General features: G+C 41.9%; 1 protein-coding gene across 4 annotated transcripts in view; it reads right to left on the bottom strand.

Moving 5' to 3' along the window:
• The window catches only part of LOC6607126 (tyrosine-protein kinase Fer), a 26,669-nt gene extending 5,304 nt beyond the window's left edge, over positions 1–21,365 (bottom strand). For 2 of the 4 annotated variants that reach the window (XM_032721329.1, XM_032721330.1), the window contains exons 1-6: positions 21,054–21,362; positions 19,575–19,806; positions 17,746–17,933; positions 813–909; positions 366–702; positions 26–304 (exon numbers count right to left, since the gene is read on the bottom strand). In XM_032721329.1, the coding sequence (XP_032577220.1) occupies positions 26–304; positions 366–702; positions 813–909; positions 17,746–17,933; positions 19,575–19,770 (1,097 nt within the window). In that variant the 5' untranslated portion in view covers positions 19,771–19,806; positions 21,054–21,362. Of the gene's footprint in view, positions 1–25; positions 305–365; positions 703–812; positions 910–17,745; positions 17,934–19,574; positions 19,807–21,053 lie in introns of all 4 variants that reach the window. The other 2 variants (XM_002031878.2, XM_032721331.1) reach the window with 2 other exon arrangements.

Below are 21,365 nucleotides of genomic sequence, written 5' to 3'. Positions count from 1 at the left end.
GTATATAGTATGTTATTTTGTTTACCATAGGCTATCCTTGTTGGACTGAATGCCGTTGGATGTGTTGCTGCCGTTGGATATAATGCTGCCATTGGCCACCGGCGAGCCACCATTCACATGCTCGATCATCTTCAGCTGCTTCTCCTGGCAATCCCTAACGGCTCCCTCCAGTTCCTGGAGACGATTCCGCAGCCAGTCCACCGTGAGGTTGTCCACTGTCAACGTGCTTGACTGCAATTTGCCGGGAATATCCTGGATGAGCGTCTCATCGAACTGGAAGAGCAGCGGTGTTGTGGGGGAGGTTCTAGAAATATAACCAATCAATTACATTGTATATCAACTAAATACCGAAAGGGTAATCTTACTTGTACTTCTCTGTGAACTCGCCGTACTCCTCGGTCGGATTGATGTTCCCTATCACAGTGTCGATGCGCTTCTGGATCTCCTTGTACTTGTCCGCCGTGAGGTCGCCATACTGGGCCGCCTCCTGCAGGATGTTGCGCCACAGCAGGATGAAGCTCTCCTGGACGGACTGCTGATGCTCCAGCAGTCCCGGCAGCAAGACGTTACGAAAGTCCTTCTCCACTTCGATGGCTTCCGTGATGGACAGCACGTACTCGTTGTGTGTGAGGTGCAATTTGCGGCAGGCCTTCTGATACTTGTCACGCACATCGTCCAGCTTGCGGCCACTGCGACTGGGTGCTAAAATTTCAAGATAATCATATCATACCAACTCAGAAACTCAGTTCATTGTGCCATATTCGGTTGGATTCTCACTTGGCAACCCGATATACCCTTCATTTCTCACTCACCCTTTATGTAGTTCTCCTCGAAGCGCGTGCGCAGCGCCTTGTAGCCCTCCAAATGTTTTTGGTATTCAGATTTCTTGCGCACCACCTCGTCGGTGAGCTGGAATGACAAGAGGAAGCGGATTGGGGTTTAGCCGGGGGTTTCTCTGCGGTCAGTCGGCACACGTGTGCCTCTGTCATGGCGGCACTTTCCCAAATAAAATGAAAAATTAGGAAAAAAAAACTGGACCTGTGCCCATTACATCATGATTATCGCCGGCGTCACTACGTGTTTGCTTTTGGTCGCGCAAAGTGCTCCACATGCGAGTAATCGCATAATGGAGCCCACTCGGCTGCCCCAACTCGATGAATCCACCGACACCTATCTGCTCCATTGAGTATCTCTCACACTTTCTTCGCAAAACATTTTCTCACGTTTGTCCATTATGCAAGGTACACGTCCCACCGCAAAGCCAACCAAAAACACTAAACAATATGAGAGATAGAAAAAAAAAAACAAGCGCGGCGACTCCACAAATGACTGATAAGTGACTGGGCAAAAGGATTGCATTATGCAGCTGAGCCAACATCCAACATCCACATCCACATCCATATCCACATCCCAGCATCCGTTAGCAGTGTCAACAAAATCAACAGCGACTTTGTTGCCGAGGACTGTGACTGCAGCGGAATCGCAAGTCGGGCCTACAGCTGAATCTATAAGCCAGAGCCAAAGCCAAACTTAAAGCCAAAGCCACAACTAATGGCAGCAAAGTGCAGTTAGTCAAGCAGCTGCAAAGTTTCTGAGTTAAGGTTGCATGGACATAATGCAGCTGATGCAGGGCACAGTGGGCAAATGAAATATATTGGAGCTAAACGTAATATTTCCTCAATAATTAATATTACCTATGATCATTTTTATTGTCCATAAACCACTTTATAAAAATTATGAACCTGTTTAGATTTAAATACGGAAATTAAAATGCGAACCTTAAGATGCTAATGCAAAATAGTCACAATAAATATAAATTTATAAACTGAAACACTAAACTCATCGAATTTGAATAACTCGTCAATGCTATCAAAAAATGGATTATAAACTTTTTTCTATAATAAATCATTCAATATTTATGAAAAAGACACAATGGAAAATGTTAATTCTTCTAATAAATAAGATCGTTTTGAAAGCATATTATGTGGTTATAGTTAGGATAATTTCGAACTGAATGGACTGGCTGAATATTTCTTTAACATTTTATATTAATAATTTATTATTAACCACATTTTGGCATAATTCACCCATGGCCACCAGCTCAGCCTGCAACTTGAGTTGCGTTTTTGTTGATGTTGCTGTTGTGCAGTTGACTATGCATATTAATTGCAGACAGTTTTGAACTTTTACACCGAACGCGGAAGACAGCAGAATAGATGGATTAACTAATTGAATGATCAGGCTTGGGAATTCTCGAATGAAAATCGCTAGAAAATGGCAAGGCTAGCGAAAAACAATTCGATGGCACGCATATCTATATAAATTGCTGACCCAGTTTGGCCGATTTGGCATTGAAAGTGCTGTCGAGAGTGTTTTGCGAGAGTTATCTTGAAATTGGCTGCAATCTAGACAACTTTGTTGCCATTGCGGGGCTACGTAATAACCAATTCAGTAAGGTTCTGGTTCTGCTTATATGGCTCCGTGTTTCTATTTGTTCTTTTTTTCGGCAAGTGGTTAAGCAACTTTCAATGCCTTTGCAGCTGCTAATTTGCCTAAAAAGTTGTTTAGAAAGAGAGAGCGACAGAGGGGCAGGCCAGGCACAAGTAGAAGAAATAAACATGGCTCGAAAGTGGGTCATGCGCGCCGTATTTCTTACCTCTCAGCGGCTAAACAGTCAATAGCATTTTGGTAACCATAAGCCCCTTTCCACCTCCCACCACTTGGACCTCTCCTCACACATTGTTTACAAATGATTGCCAATTTTTTTCGTTCAGTATTTCAGCTTTTTTGTTTTTTTGCGTCTTGGCCACCAGAACAGCGTATCCAAACGAATCCGAGGAAAGTTGCTAATCTGCCACCTGCATTCAGCCAGCGAAACTTTCTCGTTTTTCTCACGCAATTTTCCCCGGCGGTTTGGATTGGATGCTCACATCTTTAAACTTCGGCGACAACGCACAGTTTAAAAATTCGAAATTCTAAATACCGAATCTATAAGTAAATGCGGCGATGACCTAATGGAATCTGTGACAAGTGGTGCCAGCTGCCACGTTTTGGATTAATCAGCTTGATTCTTTCGATTCGATTTTCTGCTTCTGTTTCGGATACTGATTCTGTATACTTTGGCAAACGCTTATTGCCAAACATGAAATTAAGCGGAAAATGCTGTGTTTATAATTTCTAGATTGGGATAAATTAAGCTGCAAGCTGTCTATGATTCAAGTCCGAAATTAATGCGTTCGTCTTAATAAGATTTTGTTTTTTTGTGACATTTCTCATGATGACTGTGACAGCTTCTAAAATTAGTCCGCTATAATTTCATTGTTGATACGTCATTGTTTATTTTTATAATCGCCTTTTTGTTTTTACGATTTCGCTAGGAATTTTGCACATTTTTGCCAATGCCAAATGTGTACGTTTCAGTTTAGAGCATTAATCAAAACGTATTGTTTAGCAGTATTGAATGCAAAAGTATTGGTTATACATTCTGTACATATGTATATAAAATAAAGAACTACCTATCCAAAACTATTTTATAGATTTTTCTATATTTGTTTATAATACAGGTATATTTAAATTTTTTCAGTGCCTACCATACACATACGAACAATAACGATAAAAGAGCACAACTCAATCAAGCGAAATTCAATTCATGTCTACACTTCCCAAGAAATTGCCTCTAATCAAAATAAATTTGTCAAATGTATTGTGGAATCGTGATGCAATAAAAAGAAACCGACTCGAGAAAACCGAGAGAGGAGGGGCAACGAAAATGAAAAACAAGTCAAAAGCTAAACCCTAGACGGAATTGCATTTATGTTTTCTTTTTTTTGTCAGCGCGTGAGAGTTTTTCTTGGCTGGAATATTTGAATACGAAACTGCTTGGCAGCAGCTGTGACAATAAAAACGATAGCAAATGCCACACACGCCTGGGATTTCCCTTTGTTGTGGTCGAAATGGTGGGGCGGGGCGGGGAAATCAATGCAGCCGATGGTCCGGGAGTTTTTCAATAAGTTAGTAGCCACAAGATGTTGCATAAGTGCCGACAGCTTTGACAATAATAATGATGTTTTATGAAACATTCGAGATCGTTTATAACGCTGGCGTTTAGCAGCCGTGCAATTGCGAATTATGCAAATTTATGGCCGTTGGTCAATATACATGAGAGTCAGAGTTTGCCCAGTTTCCTCCGCGGACCAGGGACTCCGAGTAATTTCCCATGGAGTCGCCCAGACTTGTCGTGGAAGTGGACTTTGTGGTTCGTGCCAGTGCTTTTGCCTTTTTGCCAACCTGGTCAATGAACCCCCTCTCAACTGGCCACAACAATGGACACGCTAATACTAACGACCAACCCGTTTTGATGGCTTCAACTGCAATCGCTCCATGTGGCCGTTTTGGGGTCTGTTGAATTTACTATTTAAACAATTCACAAATCAGTCGCATAATTGCCACGCAATAGCTTCACTTTCGTTGGCCAATTCGTGAATAATATTTGCCAAGTTTTTTTTTATGGCCGCGCCTGCCCGTTCGTCTTTTCTTTAAATTTTGCACAAATTTGCATGCGTGCCAAGTGAAAGAAGCATGACGAAATGGTCCGAATTTAAATTGGATCTGTAAATGATGTCGACGATTTGGCCGTTGCCAGCACTTTCTATTTCAGTCGAGTGTCGTTGAGCAGACAAAAGAATAGAATGGCAAAATCGACGATCGCAGTGAAAGTGTCTTCGAATCGGCCAATTGCCGCGAGCGAGTTCGTCGCTTAAGTCTTTCGTTTTCGCGGCCTGGAAGTGCCACCTTCATTGGCCAAATGCGAGCCGAACCGGGAGGTCTTAATCGCCGCCGGAGAGGCTGCAGAACGACTTTTCAATATTCAAAGCCACCTACGTGTCGCTTGCAACTTGTTTTGCATACACACAGATACACACACACACACGACTCCCCATGCGAAATCCTGCGGCAGCGATCGTTCCTCGGAACAAGCATAAATTTCAAGAGCCAAGCAGATCTCATAAACAAAAACATGGCAATATCTCGGGGTAGAGCGCTGTTATAAAGCAGGGTGTTCTTTGATTATGGTGTAAATTAAAGTGTGCCTTTGTTTTAAATCAAATAATATTAATATATATAATTCTCTATAATATTAATTAGTTTTCAAAACAAGCCTTGGAAATTAATATCACACAAATTATATGATGAATGTATTTAATATCTAAGAATAGTTTCCTAGATATTCCCCGAGATGGATTCTACCCACTTCCAGCTTTCAATACAAATTTACGAGCTTCTCTGCATTTGGCCGAAACGAAACCAAAGCCTGAACTTGATCCACAGCAGGCCAGCTGCGCTTTTGATGTCAAGGAAGCAGACTGCGTTCGCACGGCTCTCCTTCGGGCCAAGTTATTACGTCTCATATTGGGCAGCTAGATAGAGTTGGCCGGGAAGTGGTGAATGGCTGAATGGCCGTGCCCGACTGGCTTTTGTTAATTTATTTTTACTGCTGCCCCAAACATGATGAAGTACTTGCAACGCAGCCGCTGCACTGCAGCAACGCCGACCAAGAAATTAAGTTGCAGTTGCAGAGCAGCCCGGAGCCAAGTGGCAGGTACAAAAGCCCCGACGACTCCGTCTTCGATCCATAAAGTACATATTTTTCTCGGCCGGCGCGCAGGCGCAGCTAACGAGGCGAAGTCCCCATCTCCCATCCCCCATCCTCTCATTCCTCTAACTCCTCTACCCATCACCCCAACCAAAGTCCAGATTCGGGCCCAATACGTTTTTAGACCTCGGGTTGGGTTCTTTATTGTTTTCTCTGTTTCGTCTCGTCTCGACTCTACCTCTCTACCTCAACTCGAATCGCAGCGCCTGTAACTCTCTTTTGCCCCTGTGCTGGTGTGCATGTTGCAGACTTGTTTCATAACTGGTCCACGATTCTCGGAATTAGAGGAACAAAGGCTGGGGCTGATTTTGATTTTGACCGACAAACGTTGTCTGCGCTTGTTTGCTGTTGACTCTACCCCCCTTCCCGGTCACCGTTTCAGGGACTACACTGGGAAAAATAAGGTAATTTTTAAGAGATACGTGAGAATCAAAAATGAATATAAGTAAGTAAGTGGGTACTAACTTTATTTATTTGATTCTCATTAAGATGTATTTAAGAACTTTTTAAGCATTTAACTTATGTTTTATTGCAAGTAAGTGCATAATTTTAAGTAATTTTTCCCCCCAAGTTCTACAAATTTCTAGCAGTGTCCTGCTGCCGCTGCTGGCTGTTTGTTCAGCCCGTTCTCGAAATCTTCTCGGCCTGCATCTGAGGGCAGAGGGTACTTGAAATTGACTGAAAAGATACGAATGTGCCGCACATGCGCGTAGATTATAATGAGATAAAGGCACAGCCAGTCGGCCAGGCAAAAAGACAAAAAAAACGAGAAAATAAACTGAAAAGGGTTTGCAGACAGTTCGTTGCCTGTTGGCGTGTTAGAAAACCTTTTTAACGCGCTCCGTTCGAGTCGGCAACTTAATTTTTATTGCGCCTGGCTAGGCCGCATCTCCAATTAGAACTCGTGCAATATGAGACGAACGGAAGGCTTCGGATGGGTTCGACTTAAGCCATGGATTTATGGGCTACACGGCACCCAAAACATAACAGTTGATTTTATGTGTTAACACTTGAACGATCCTCGAATCCGTTCTTACTGCTCCCACTAAACGAAGTCAGCTAATTAGTATTCAATAAGCGTAACTGCTGAGCTGGTATCATTAGCCAAATTGGTCGAGACCAAACTGGGATATGGCCATTATATCTCTATCTTTATATACAGATATATATATACTAATGTATGTGCAAGAGTTCAAACAAAATAAGCGCCACCTTCGCGGTGGTTTCTTCTTTATTTGCCCGGGATCAACATTCCCCTCGTAAAATTCGCGGAAAGAGATCGGCAAAAGCGAGTCGGGGGAAACTTGGGCAAAATAAAATTCACACACAAGATAAAAATCACAGCAACTACGTGAGCTTGACGTCGCCATTTGCTGATGTTTCTAGTATTTATTGTCATACATAGTCTGTCACTTCTTTTAATTGTTTATGACCTTGTTGGAGCTGTTGTTCTCTCAGCTTCTTTTCTTTATTGTTTTTTGAGTTTCTTCTTGTTATTTTTTTTGGCATTTCTCGTACCAAGCGGAGCGAGGGCGATCAACTTTGGGTCGATCTTGTGATTACGGTGAGCGCAAATTGAAATGAATTCTTTTGAATATACTAAACGGAACCAGAACCTTTTTGAGGCAAGTGCGCATTAACCGGTTTATTGGTTATAAGTATATACAAATGCATTCCAATATCCCACATATACACTACAAATATATATCTGCTTAACGTCATCAAGCTTTCTTACATATTGCTCCACTTCTCGCAGTAATTACCTGATAATCAATGCCTCATTACGTAAATTGCCAATTAGGAGCCGCTCAGACGAAAGCTCTCCATTGATACACTGATTTGTCTTTGCCTTTGCAATTGGCTTCGTTTAGATGGCAATTACGAGATTGTTATTGGGAACAGGCAAAAGTATGTTTATCAACTTTAATTAAATGGGGTAGTGAAAAAATCAAATGCGTAAAATGGTTTTTAAGCCAGAGGCACCAAGAAAATATTAGTTTGTCTTCAATGCGATATATTAATGATATATTAAATGATTAAAGAAATAACTTATAAACATAACAATCCATAATTTCTTTATGTGCAAATGATGGTCTTCTGTGGGTGTGTTCCCATTTAGCGAGCAATTTTCCCCATATTAGTGTTAATGCAATGCCAAAATGCACTGCGAATCATAATCATTTACCGGATCAGAGTCGACTTGGCGGCTTTCCAGCGCAAATTAGACAAAGTCGACTTTCACGCTCGAAAGTTTTGCGCTTAAGAATTTCTCTTTGGCAATAATTGACTCCAAATCTGCTCAATTAAGTATTTTAAATCTGCGACTGCGAAACGCGACGCGAGATGCAAGTCGAGAACCAGAAATAAACACACACCGGACTTCTTTTTGTTTTTGATTTTCTCGCAACTTGTTCGCCGCCTTTTTTTTACCATTATTTTCTTTAGTTTTTTTATTTTTATTTTTGTGAGACTACTACTACCTGGTTGTATGCTTTTTTTCAGGTTTTCTGCTCCACTTTCTGCTCGTCCCGACACGCTGACGCTGGTGACACGGATGCGGATGTGGCGCATGGTAAATCCGCAAACCAAACAAGTTCAGCTGACAATCAACATCACTTTGCAAGTGAACAGTAGAATAAAAGAAAAACCGAACCGCACTGAACTAAAGTGCCGCATGGAAAAGCACAGAGCAGAAAAAAATCCCATCCCATTTTTCTGGTGACCTTACCAAAAATAAAAAAAATTAGCAGGCGATACCACTGTTATTATTGCCTCAGTTTTTGGCACGTTTCCCTGCTTCAGTGGTGGCCAAGCGTTTGTTGGCCATTGACACAGCCCGCTTTTTGTCTCTTTTGGGCCATAAATAATCGCTCGTTGTGTGTGGCCCCTTCGGTTTCTAGTGGCACTTTGTCACTATTTTGTATCTTTCGGTTCAAACACTCGCCTTGACCAATTTGGGGAGGAGGGTGGGCTCCGAAAAAGATTGCGCTTGAGTACCGCGCACAGAGTTCAATGTCATATTGGCATGCCACTAAGCTTCGCATTTTGTCGTACACCATTAAGTCGATTTTAATTACCGAAATAATCGCCAGACAAACAATTGAGGAGGTGCGGCCCAAAAGAGCAAAAGATAAAAGTGTTTTAATGGGGAATTGGGCAATTTTGAGGATTGCTCAAGAATATGGCAGATACTTTTTGTGTTGCTTAAACAATAACTGAATATGATTAAAATATATAGAGTATAAAGTCAATTATATCTCATTTACTTGCTAAATGCAAAAAATACACAATTCACTGAGATTGTAAACAATTAAAATTTTGCTAACTAGCTTCAATTATTGAACCTTCTTTCTTTTTTCCATAGAAGTTAGTTAATTTTGCACGCTTTCCGTTCCACTTATTTTGAGCATTTAAGTTGACTCTTTTCTCGAGTTTCATCATAACTTGGCCTCACGTAACTTTCGCACTTTCAATTTGTGAATTAGCACATTCATCCATTAACACATTGTAATGTATGCTCCAATGACCCCAATTGCATTTAAATTTGGATTTTTTGGTGCCAAACCGATGGGTTCATAATGCATTTTAGCTTGTCTTGCTCTTTCATTCATTTAACTGCATTTTCAGTTACCTTCGTGGGGTTTCCAGCCCTTTAGCATCGAAAAAACCCGACCTTTTCCTCTTTCGATGGCGTGAACACTTGACTGGTTGTTCAAGTACATTTTAATGAGCACAAACAAAACGATTTTGCTGTCCTTTTTTCGGTTTACCCCGGCCACAATGGCAAGCTTTGGCTTTCAAGGTGAATTTTTCGAAAGGGAATCGATTGATTTGCCAGGGTCTCGGCACATGACCTATGCCCACACTTTTGCGGCTTCCAGCGGCGGCTGATGAAAGTGCCCCACCCGAAATGGGTGGGTTAAGCTGTGGATACCACCTTGCATTTCATTTTTCGGGTATGCCATTTTTAGTCATGGCTGCACTGCGCCATTTTTATTTTTAGTAGGCAGGCAGCTATAAAATCTTGTAGCGCTTTCATTATATTTGTTTGCCTGCCGACTGTTCAAACACAATCGCTGGCGTATTAATTTTCTAGCTGCAGCTGTCGCATTTCCCATTGCACTTAAGCGAAAATATCATTTTTGGCGGCACACGCGGCGGCTACGTAATTTCCTATATATTTGATGGCAAACAATATTATTTATTTTCGTGCAACATAAATTAGCCCCAACTGAGAACATAAATTTCACTTTTGCGCGAAGCGAAAACAAGAAAATTTTCCGACTGACAGAAAGTTAAAAGAAAAGTCAGGAGAGCAGAAACGCATTTAATATTAAGTAGACAAAGCTTATTAAATATGTATTTATAGAATAATTTAATATGTAAATAAACTTTCTACTTACTAGGTAGTTAAAAAGTTGTAATGTGAGATATCAATTAGGGGCTTTGCAACAATTTTAATCAACCAAGCAGTAACAATAATCATTTGTTACCTAATAATTTCGCATAAAATAGTTTACGGCGCTTTCTCGCTATTTATCACCTATTCACAACAATCACCTTTCGGGGGGTAGAACCATTTCAATTAGGCATATTACCGATTGTTTACTGTATCTGCCGAGCAGCGGTATTTTTTCGAGCTTGCAAAGTTTTTATTTTCAATTTGGCGCCATTCCAAATTAGCAAAACCGAATTAACGCAGACACAGTCAACATTTCCCATCCCTCTTAGCAAACCCACCCCTTGCCATCAGCAGCTTTTATCTCTCGCTGAATTTCAATTTTCCACTATTTTCTCAACGTTCTTATTTCAACGTGGCCAATGCTGCGTATGAGCAATGTGCAAGGCGGTAGTGTAGCGCCAACGGCAAACATCAACAACAGCAACAACTACACGCCGACAGCATCTTTGGCATCGTAAAAATGCAAAAAATATTACCAAGGGACTGGAAATTAGCAAAAGGGGGAGGATTATTTGAGCCCGGCCTGGGGAGGATCCAACCAAAGGAACGTGAAAAAATCTGAATGCGTTTCCCAGGAAAATGCCGGCGACGTTTCTTTTGGGGGCGTGGCGCGACTGAAGTTTTGTTGATTGCGCCGCAAAATTGCTTTTGCCCAACAGTTTGACAGAAAATTACGAACAATAATGCGTTCTGTTAATGGCGGCGGCGTCGTTGCCATTATTAGAAGGAAGGACTCACAGCCAGACATCGCAGACAAGCCCACACCCCTTTTCCAGCATAACTTTTTGCCATTTGGGACTAGAGTTTTGCGGCATAAAAAGGCCAGCATTACGGTCGCGCCAATTTAATTGTTAGATTTTCGGGTGCCAAGCAGCAGTATTGGGCATTAAATTTGATTAAAGTCGCCGACATGGCTCTGATTTATGGCCACCATTAGTTTAATCAGAATCGGTTCGGCAACTTGAATCTCCACCGTGCGGCTCGCAATGCATCCACCCCACATACACATATCCATCCATAAATGTATATCTACCCTTTCTGTGCATCCAAGCAAATGTGGCCAAAAGTCCACATGGCCCTCTGTCTGGGTCGCCAGCGGTGTCTGTGTCTGGTCTGGTCTAGTCTGCTCTGGTCTGGCCTAACCAATGCCAACGAGTTTAAGGGCCAGGCTGTTTCCATGGCTAACACGGACACGGATGGCCACATGACATGGTCGAAATTCGTTGGCACTTGGCTGCGCTTTTCGGGGGCTGTAGGCAAATTGTCCACAGACAGCGGCAGTGGGAGGATGTAACAACTGGCCAGGACACACTATTCGGATAACTATTAAAAATCCATTAAAAATAAAAGCACAGTCTTAAATTTAATATAATGGAGCGTGTTTTCATTCAATTAAGGTTAAAGTTGTTTGCTTTAATCATATCTGAACATTTGTAAGTGCATTCATTTCTTTATTAGGCGGCTTATCTTTAGAGCAATATTTAATGAAGAAATATTGGTATTATACTGTTGAGCAGAGGATTTAAAAATCTGACAAAAAGTAGAGGCGAATCCAAACAAGCCTGCATAATAATTTCCGTATCCCGTCAACGCAGACATAATACAAATTTCCATTTTTTCCCCGCATTCCCGCTCCACCTTGCCCACTGTAGTAACCCTGTTGACATTTGCCGGTTCTATTAGAATTTCAGGCAGAAGGACGCAGGACACTGCGTGGTTTCCTCGGTGACTTTTATGTTTTGTAGGCGTCCGGAACGGAACTCATCCCGGCCAAAGTCCTGTCCGCCTGCCATTCACTTGGCCCGTCAACCCTGATACTTGACATTGCACAATGTAGAAGCGTCCATCCTGCTGTCACTCAAACCCAATCCCCAAACTCAAACCAGTGACCCTTGCTGCATTGCACAACTCCAGCTCTGTTCCCAATTTATTTATTTGGCCATTTTTGCGGTTGTCCAACGGGCTTAACTCAATTTGCCACCACAACGGACTTTCCGAAATTAAAAAGGGCACGTGCAGGGTTTTGAATGAGGGGCAAAAAGGTGTTGTGTGTATATTCATTTCTTTAGAAAATTAGCGGCAATGAAATAGCTATAATTTGTCGTCATTTAGCACACAAGATATATTTTTTGTTTTTAAATAAACATGTTGCTGTTTTCTTAATGATTTTTCTTCATTGGCTTATATGTATGAGAGTAAGTAAACAATTTGGCTGCTGGTTCTGCTGATATTTAATGATCAAATGAAGGCGTGGGCGATTGAACCAGACCCAGGGGCGACCCTCTGCCTAGGTAATGTATGGTGATGGATATGGATAAAAAAAAATAGAAGAAAAGACCGAAATGATGCCGCACCTTATATCCCATTGACGAGGAACTACAAAAGCCGCGAATCCAGCAGGCTGGCAGAATCAACAAACATAATTGATGATATTTTCGACAGCAGCAATGCGAATTAAAAGGGGAATATGAATTAAGGCGAAATTCAATAACGAGGCATATAAATCAGAGAATGAAAAACGAGAAAGCCAGCAAGAGTATTTTAATTCGAATTTACATATAATAATGCCCAGATGAAAACGCACTAATGGCAGCTAAGAACTACATATATACATAAAATACAAGCTCTTTGTTTATTTGGTGGAAAATTTATGCGTGTCGTGGAAACTGAAGGTTATAACCTTTGCGGAAATATTTCCGCTGCTACATTTAGATTCATTTCCAATGCGTTAGCCGATAACGAGTTTTCCTTTTGGCAGACAAAGACTCTTCAGACTGATTTCTCCAGCCGAATGCCCGATTGCATTAGGCGAGGGAATTGCTCTGCCACGTGGAAAATGTCACTGTTTGGCGGAAGTAATCATCATCAGGGCCGTCGAGACGTTGAGTTTGGCAAACACGCTCTTCGCAGACACTCAAAAAAAAGGGGAAAAATATGTGTTTTTTTTCCATAAAAAATATGTCTACGAAGGTAGATATTTTTCTGGAAAGCTGGTTTTAAGTTAAATTGACATCAAGTGCATGCACTTTCCTTCAGTGCACCCATACGTGCATTGCATTTATGTCCCCCACACAATGTCGATGCAGCTGGATGGGTGGTTAATAGTGCCGCCATCCGCAGACGCTGGCCCAAAACGAAAGTTAAGTTGCAACTTGGAGCGGAGCGGCAGATGAGTCAGCGGACTGCAGCCGGAACTGGCCGTGGGCAACTCGAAGTGGCGCCACAGTCAGTCGTGGCCATTATGTGGCAATTATGCTAGCTACCCCCAAACATGATTGTTGGCCCAAATGTATCGGCTGGGAGTTGCAAGTTGGAGTTTGGATGTTGGAGGTTGGAGGTTGGAGAAACCAACCCCGGGCGTTGGACGCCAGTCGCACCGCACGCCATGACGTCGTCCGACGACCGCAAGTTAGCTTTTTAACAACTCCATGGAGTTACGACCTCCTCCCCCCACCCATAAAAGAATAACAAATCGTTATCCAATGGCGCCCCCCCTCGCGGCGAATGAAAAACAAACTTTGCCCCATGTTTGTTGTCAACAAATATCAGGTCTAATTTTTATGCTGCGTGCAGTTCGGTTGAATTTAGGAGTTCGCAGCTGCAAAACTTTACGAAATCACTGGGCTTACAGGCCGGACAACTTATGGCACTGACTAGCGAATAAACAGATACAAAAGTATCTACAAGTTGTCCCTGTCAAGAGACAACGGCATGTGTGCCTGCAATTTGTGCAGCTTTTGTCGCAATGTCAAGAAACTTTTGTGGCACCCCCCTTTTTTTGTTGCCCCGACAAACAAACCCCCACGCAGATGGCAAGCATTTAAGTTGTTTTGGCATTTTATGTGCATAGCATTTTGGGGTTCAAGACACATTCAGAATTTATGCCCCAAAATGGTTGTATACGAAACGCATTTGCGACCCTGTACTTGGCTCAGATTTGGGACTCCATTTATCATGTGGAAACTAAGCCGTTTTCCCGGGGCTGCCACATGATAGTCCAACCGTATCGCATTGTTTCAGTTGGTCGGGATTATTTAAAGTTTTGCGTTAGCATCAGAGTGAGTCAAATTAGAACGAAACTAACTTAAAGTCTCGAATTTTTGAACCATTTCCTTGGGTTGTAAGTGCGTGTGGCCATTATGCATTGGGAGAAGGGCGAAAAACTTTGTAGACACTTGAGAAGTCCAGAACTCCGGGCACAGGTCAATGCAGCTCAATTAAAAGGCATGTCCGAAGGCTTTTGTGCTTGGAGCCAATTGACTAGAGTGAAAGGACGCCGGTTTTGGGGTGAAATGGCGTGGCATTTCCCAGTTCTGAGGGTTGCTTGAAAAACATAACTCTGGCGCCGTTTCTCAAATAACATTACCCAGCTCCCCCCCTTGTTCAACAAGTTTAATGGGGGGAAGTTCATTCAATCAAGCGCTGGCTTTTGCATGCCATTCGTTAAGTATCTTCAAGTGCTACAAACTGAACGGGAGCCATGTGCATTTGCTAGATACATTTGATGTGGCCACTGCACTCGCTTGTTTGTGCTCCTCCAGTTCAGTTCAACTTGGCCCACCCCGCGCAGTACGCCCACTTCAAAGTCATATCTTATCGGCTTATCTGGAATACCAGAGACGAAAACACAGACGAGCGATTGTTGTTGTTTCGCTTGACGTCGTCGTTCTGTTTGATTGCCATAAAGATACTTGAATTGAACTTATTGTAATTAATACGAGTACGATTCGCCGCAGTATTTTCAATGCCAGCCTATGGAAATGTATACCCGCTGCTAAAGAACAAGTCTGGCCATTTTAGCATGCCTTCTGCGGTTTATCAATACAATAGAATTGAGGGGAAACCCAAGGAGGAGGGGCATATATATGTACATCTACGTGAAGCCCCAGAAAAGCTGTCATGTGTGCGGAAAAGCGCAGGAAAACCCACCCGGAAGTTCAGACCTAATGCGTTTTTGCGGGGCGTGTGCAGTAGTTTTGACAGGCCAGCAGATACAAAGATACATTAAAACCAATTCCATATCCATTAGCTGCAAGTTGCGGGCAGGCGCCCTTAAGTGTTTTCAATTAATAACCAAACTCGCAGCTAGCCAACATGCTTCCCTAAATATTTTGATGACAGCCTGGTCTAAGTGATTGAGTTTGCCCATTAAACGACAGCAAATTGAACATCTTGTTTAGTCTGCCAACAAACTACATTCCTTGATCAATTAAGTAATATAAAGTTGAAATAATATTCCTGGAATTTGCAATCTAAATTCCAGCAATAAGCACTTGATTGTCTGATAGTTTGCATTACTATCATTAAGTGTTTAAATGTGAAGTCTTGTAATAAAAAATAGTTTAAAGTATATTCCTTATCTTTTGAGTAAGTACTTTTTTTGCCAAGTTAACATAGCAATTGTAAAAGATATAAAAATATAGTTTCCTATGTGTATGGCTCAACATCTGTTTAGATCATTAAAAACGTTATAATGTGTAAAGCAATGAAATAAATATTTAAAAAGTATTTTTACAGAGCACTTAACTGCATTATTTTAACTCTTTCTCAGCTATTGAATGGGATGAGCAATAATCATTACTCATGAAGTATGCTAAATAAATAATGACGCAGTCTATAAGCTCATCGTCTAATTCAATTTCACTCAATCTTAAACAACTACATTGTTTGTCTGCTTCCAATAATAATAATCTAATGCCAATCCATCAACACCACACTGCAATTCCATCCATCAACACCATATAGAACCGATTCCGCCATCGATGCCGTCCAACTGGACAGAACAACAGACCAACTGGTCAACTGGCTGGAGTGGTCGACCCATTTCTAGACACTTATTAAATCAACAGCACAGCAACAATTCCTCGATGAGTTCATGTCTACAAGTCAGGTTCCTACTGCTCTTATTGCTGCCGTTCGGTTCAATCCATTGCGCAAATATTACAAAGTCAAAGTCCAATGAAGAAAATAAAAACCAATGACGATGGCGGAGACGAAACGAAGAAACCCAGAGAATCCGGAGAAGAGAATCGTTTTTCAAGACTAGCTGGAGTCGGAGCTCTCATCTTCCAACTCGGGGTCTTTTACCCAGAATTTTTGCTTTGCCTTTATTTATTTTTTTTTCCTGCTGTCTGCATGCCTTGTAATTTTTATTGCTATTTCGCTAAATTGTTGTCAATTGACTTGAGATTGGCGCAAGTTTGGAGCATGTTTAGTTGCCAGTTTTTTGGTCCCTCTTCGGTTTTTTTTGCAGTTGCCAAAGTGTGCTATTTGATTACAAACCATTGAGGATGGAGATAAAGCCAAAGGAGCAAATAAATCTAGCTTTTTGAACTTTATCCTAATGAAATCTTCGTCCATTTCGTACTTTTCAATGCATAAAAGTTGCGTTTTGTTGAGTTCTTTTTTCGCGATGCTCAATAAACAAGTACAAACAATAGACATTGTTAAATGATATGAAGAACTCATCGACGATTTGCTAAAATTTTGATTGGCATTCTCGGCGGCCATTAAATTTTGTTTTGCACCAGCGAAACTGCGGCGCAAAAAGTCTTGTTTGCCACAAAAATAGATGGGGGTATCTTGATAGATAAATAAATAAATAATAAAGTAAGCTAGCTGGCTAGCGAGCGATGCAATGGCAAACGAGACTTTTGTTTAGACTTGACAAAGGCCGCAGGAAGATATAAAACAGCAGCCGAGCGGCAGCGGAATGTTCTATGCCAAAATCACGAAACAAAACAATTTTTTTTGGGTCATCGCCATCGACATTTTGGTAGTGGCCACATCGATCTGTCCACTGGCAACATGTCGCATGTGGCCAAAAAAGCATTTTTCATAGGACACCTTTTTCCCGAACCAAACTGGACTGCCGCGCTCTTTTGTGTCTATTTAAAATGCTAATTTGCTGTCAGCACCCGTAAATATTCGCAATTTGTTGACCCTTCTTCATGCCCGTGTTGTTGTATGGGCTTTTTATCTTTTTATCTTTTTATCATTTTATTTTTTTTTTTTTTTTGCTGTTCTAATATTTTTGCTGTTGTTCGGCGGGTTAATAAACTTGTTGCCGCACGACACGGCTCATAAATAAACACTTCTATTGATTTAGTACGCCGACTGGGCCCACAAAGCCAATAGCAATCATTGGAGTTCTCCTTCCACTCATATTTTGGTGAGTGTTTACAAGACTCTTAAGCTGCTTAAATGTGCCCCAAGTCGTTTCTTCTTTTCCGCAGAAATGCTTAATATTTATTTTGATTATACAAATACTTAATATACTATATGGAAACAGCGAACAATGGGGCAGCCCAACAAAAGACGGCTGTGGGCGGAGCTTGGAGCTTGTGGGGCCCCAAGCTCCAAATGATTATTATTATTATTGTGGTCGAGTTGACTCCTCAATGGCAATCATAAATAAATGAATGCGTACACCCGAAGAAAAGATACATTTAAGTGGAGTCTTTGAGCAGGAAGAGCGAAGTAGAAAGACAAGAATCTACCTTCTAACTAACCCCACATTTGTTCTCAGTGCCCCGGTTTTTTTTTTTGATAATTCATATGCTGTCTGAACTGGGCGCGTCGAGTGTTCGAATGTCTAATGGGTATTCAAGGTGTTGGCCGAGACACTCACATGATTCAGGCGTGCTGCGATCTTGGCATGCTCCTCCTGGTAGGCCTTCCTGGCCTTCCGTTTGTCCTGCGAGAGGTGGGTCAACTTATCGCAGACGACCTCCAGCTGCTCCGCGTTGAACTTGAACTGCTTGGCCTGGTGGTCCAGTTCATCCATGTAGGATCGCCAGGATTTGGAGATCAGGCTGCCTGCAAAGGGATAGAAGGCTAACACGCATTAGTAATACTCATGTGATTGCATGACATTTATGATTTTAGGATAGTAATCTGCAGTATATGATGATACTTCGGGATTAAGTGCATATGCATTCCATAAAATGTCATATTTTCCCAATCGCACTTACTTGATAACTGCCTGTTACATCTGTTATTATAAATATTGTCATGAGACGGTCTCTATCTTCATTAGACACAGTCTTAAAACCCGTAAAACCGCAGCTAATCCACAATTTACCCAGACACATGACTCATTTGGAGTTGATCCGCTGAACAGTTGGGTAAAAGTGCAATGAATCACTTTTCTTAAGCCAGCGTTATGCAAAAGTGACGCAAATACGCAAATTTTTGGGAAATTATTTGCTGAGCAAATCGGAAACATAATACCCACGTCTGTTCCTCTGGTTTTTGTGCTTTTTGTTTTTGGTTAAAATGTTTGCGCTTCGCTAGGCTGCAAAGTCTGAAGTTTAGACAGCAAACTGCACTCAAATCGAGCGATTCAAGTTCATGGTCAAGGTGAGAAGCGAAGCAGATAAACAGTCGGAAATGTATATATGTATATTGTATATATAGTTGGGCTATATCAAATGGCCCGAACTAAATCATTTGGCTACGCTTTTGTGCACTGGTTGGTGTGCGTGTACATTCGCATCATCCAGCGGATACGTTTGTTTGGCCATGTAAACAGCAGGGAAAACATTTCCCAAGCGAAAAGCACTGACACCGCCTGCAAATTATAGCAATTTTCATGTGTTTTTCTTCTAGGGGAGAGCAGGAGCAGCTAGAAGCAAAAGACAGCTGCACTTTGTCGACACTTTGATGAGCTCCGCATAACGGCAGAGCAGCGATTGTGCAGGCCAATTTAGTCCAGAGTCCTGGCTGTCGTCCGGCTGCATCCGGATGAAATGACTATGCCACCCAGAGCACGGTAGTTGAAAGCGATTTGCTTGTCTGGCGATTATCTCGAGTCGTTTGAAGTATCTAGAGCCCAACGCGCCTCATTCACTGGGAAATGCGATCAAGTCACGCGATAGCCAGTGGCCAGTTTCTCAGACCCAGGAGGCTGCCAAAAATCACACCAAATGGAGTGCAGGAAGAAGGGCACAACAGCATTTCAATCTCCAACCCTTGGAACAAGATATGCCCTTATGCCATCCCATCTCGTATAGGGGCCATTAACAATAACATCCACCAGCTTATCGACACTTGCCTTATAACTGCCGCACTTTTACCCTGACTAATGGATGATACTGGCCAGTGGCCACCCAGTGAATCTTGTGAGTAATGCCCAAGAGGTCAATGGGGTTCGAGCAACTCATCGTGAAACTAGGTCCATTTAGCCATAAATAGTTGTCTTTACTGTTGTGAACATATGTTTTGCATTAACTCCTAAATTCTATTTAAGTTTAAACTCATCTTTAACATATTTTGCTGGCTTTTTTGTCCTGATTAAATAAATTAAAATCGCTTTTTAATTGCATTCTTTCATAACCGATTCTGCAAACTCGTAGATAGCGAGCTAAAAGAACACCATATTGAATGTGGAGTACTTCAAGTACACGTATCATTGACCAAATAATTGGCTATACAATCTTATCGCACCTGCAGTCTTACCTTGCATTTCGTCAGCCCGATCGATCTTGAGACCCTGCTGGGCCACAGCGGTCAGGCTGATGGCGTACTCCTTGTCACACTTGGCCTTCATCTGGATGGATCGCTTCATCGTCTCCATCAGCCGGAGCTCGGCATCCTGGCGGACGATCAGCGCCTCGTGGGCGGCCCGACTTTGGAGGGCTGATGAGAAGCCCATGATGCTCTCGTTACTCCCTATTTGGGTCGTGGCTCTCTGTGAGATATATGCACATATGTAACATATAATGGATATTATATATAGGCAAGTGATTCAGAACAGAACGGAACAAAACAGCGCTTTTTATCGTGGGTTATGTTTTGGTTTTTTGAAATTGTTCTGGGGAGAGCGGAATACTGGAAATTCCAAATGAAACACAGGCAAAAACACAGCGAACATGTGGCAAACACTTGTTGCATGACAATTTGGTTATTCGCTGGCGTTGCTTCTTTATCGCCTCACTAAAAATTAATTATTTTTGTCACACGAGCACTTTTCTTTTTCTTTTTCCAAAAAATAAACTTTCACATGCGTTGACATTTCTTTGGTGGTTTTTTTTTGCTCTTTTTACTTTTGCATATGTCACGACATCTGCTAATTACACACGATCTCGTCCCGGCGTTTGATTAACGACTTAATTCGAGTCACTGGCATATGCATTTTTATCCGCTAATTAACGCATTTTCCGCTCTCACCCATAACCGACACTTCCACATAAATGTTTATATTTATTTTGTAGTGCTTTTCGTTTTTTTTTTTTTTTTGTATTTTGAATGCAACAGTTGTCTTCACTTGAACTTTTCCCCAAGTATTTTCCAAAAGCAAAGCGAGCCAAGAGTTGCGGCGCAGTTGCTGCTGCTGTGGTTGTTGTTTTGGTTTCAAAGAGAAAAACTTGTTTTTCCCGCTTGCTGGGCGAGCAAACAAAAATAAACATTGCCCCAAGGAAGAGGAGGGTGATAGGAGGGAGGGGGAGGAGCCATGGGGCAGGGGCGAAGTCAATAAGGAAACACAAGCGACAGAAGGTGTGTGCGGCAAGTACGTGTATCTTAAAGATACACAAGCAAAAAGAGCAGAACGATATCTAATCGAATCAGTTGTCATTTGTAAATATTGTTACAGAATTGAAATCGCGTGTTAAATTTCGCATATTTACTCATTAATTTATAAACATTGATTTCTACGATCGATCACATGCTATTTTCTCGCTGTGCATTTGCTGGATGCGCCCGAACAGCAACTTGATGCATTGTCTGTATGTGCGTGTGCAGTTGGTCAAGTCGAGTAAAAGATATAAACGGGTTAGGCAGCAACTAGGGGAGCATCCCCAGCCACCAGAACCAGAACAACAACAACAACAGTAACAGCAATAAGGAGATGCTCAACCGTTATATAAATTAATAATGTAAATAACAATTTTTAGAAGTGATCTGCACTTCTTGCGATTTTAGGGGAACCACATTTACCGCAAAATTTCTTTGCCGTCGGATTTCACTTGCAATTCGCGTAACTAGAGCACAGTTCTTGGCACAAACATAATTGAATATGAATGGTTATCGTTTTGAAGGCTTTATCAGAACTTCTTGCGGCACGTCGAGATGCCTGCACTTCACATGGCCACAGAATTCGAAAATCGCGAATGGAGCTCAGCACCGACTATCTCGGATTGGTTTGGCTCGGGATTGGATCGAATCGAGTCGGAAATCGGGGAATATTAAAAGCAGGCCCAAACACAGCGAACCGTTCGCCTCGAATGTTCAGCGGAAACTGAGCGCCGG

This window comes from Drosophila sechellia, chromosome 3R (assembly GCF_004382195.2).
Source record: "Drosophila sechellia strain sech25 chromosome 3R, ASM438219v1, whole genome shotgun sequence".
Taxonomy (NCBI): Eukaryota; Metazoa; Arthropoda; class Insecta; order Diptera; family Drosophilidae; genus Drosophila; species Drosophila sechellia.
The sequence above is the reverse complement of the archived record's forward strand: the minus strand, read 5'-3'. Positions and strand labels throughout refer to the sequence as shown.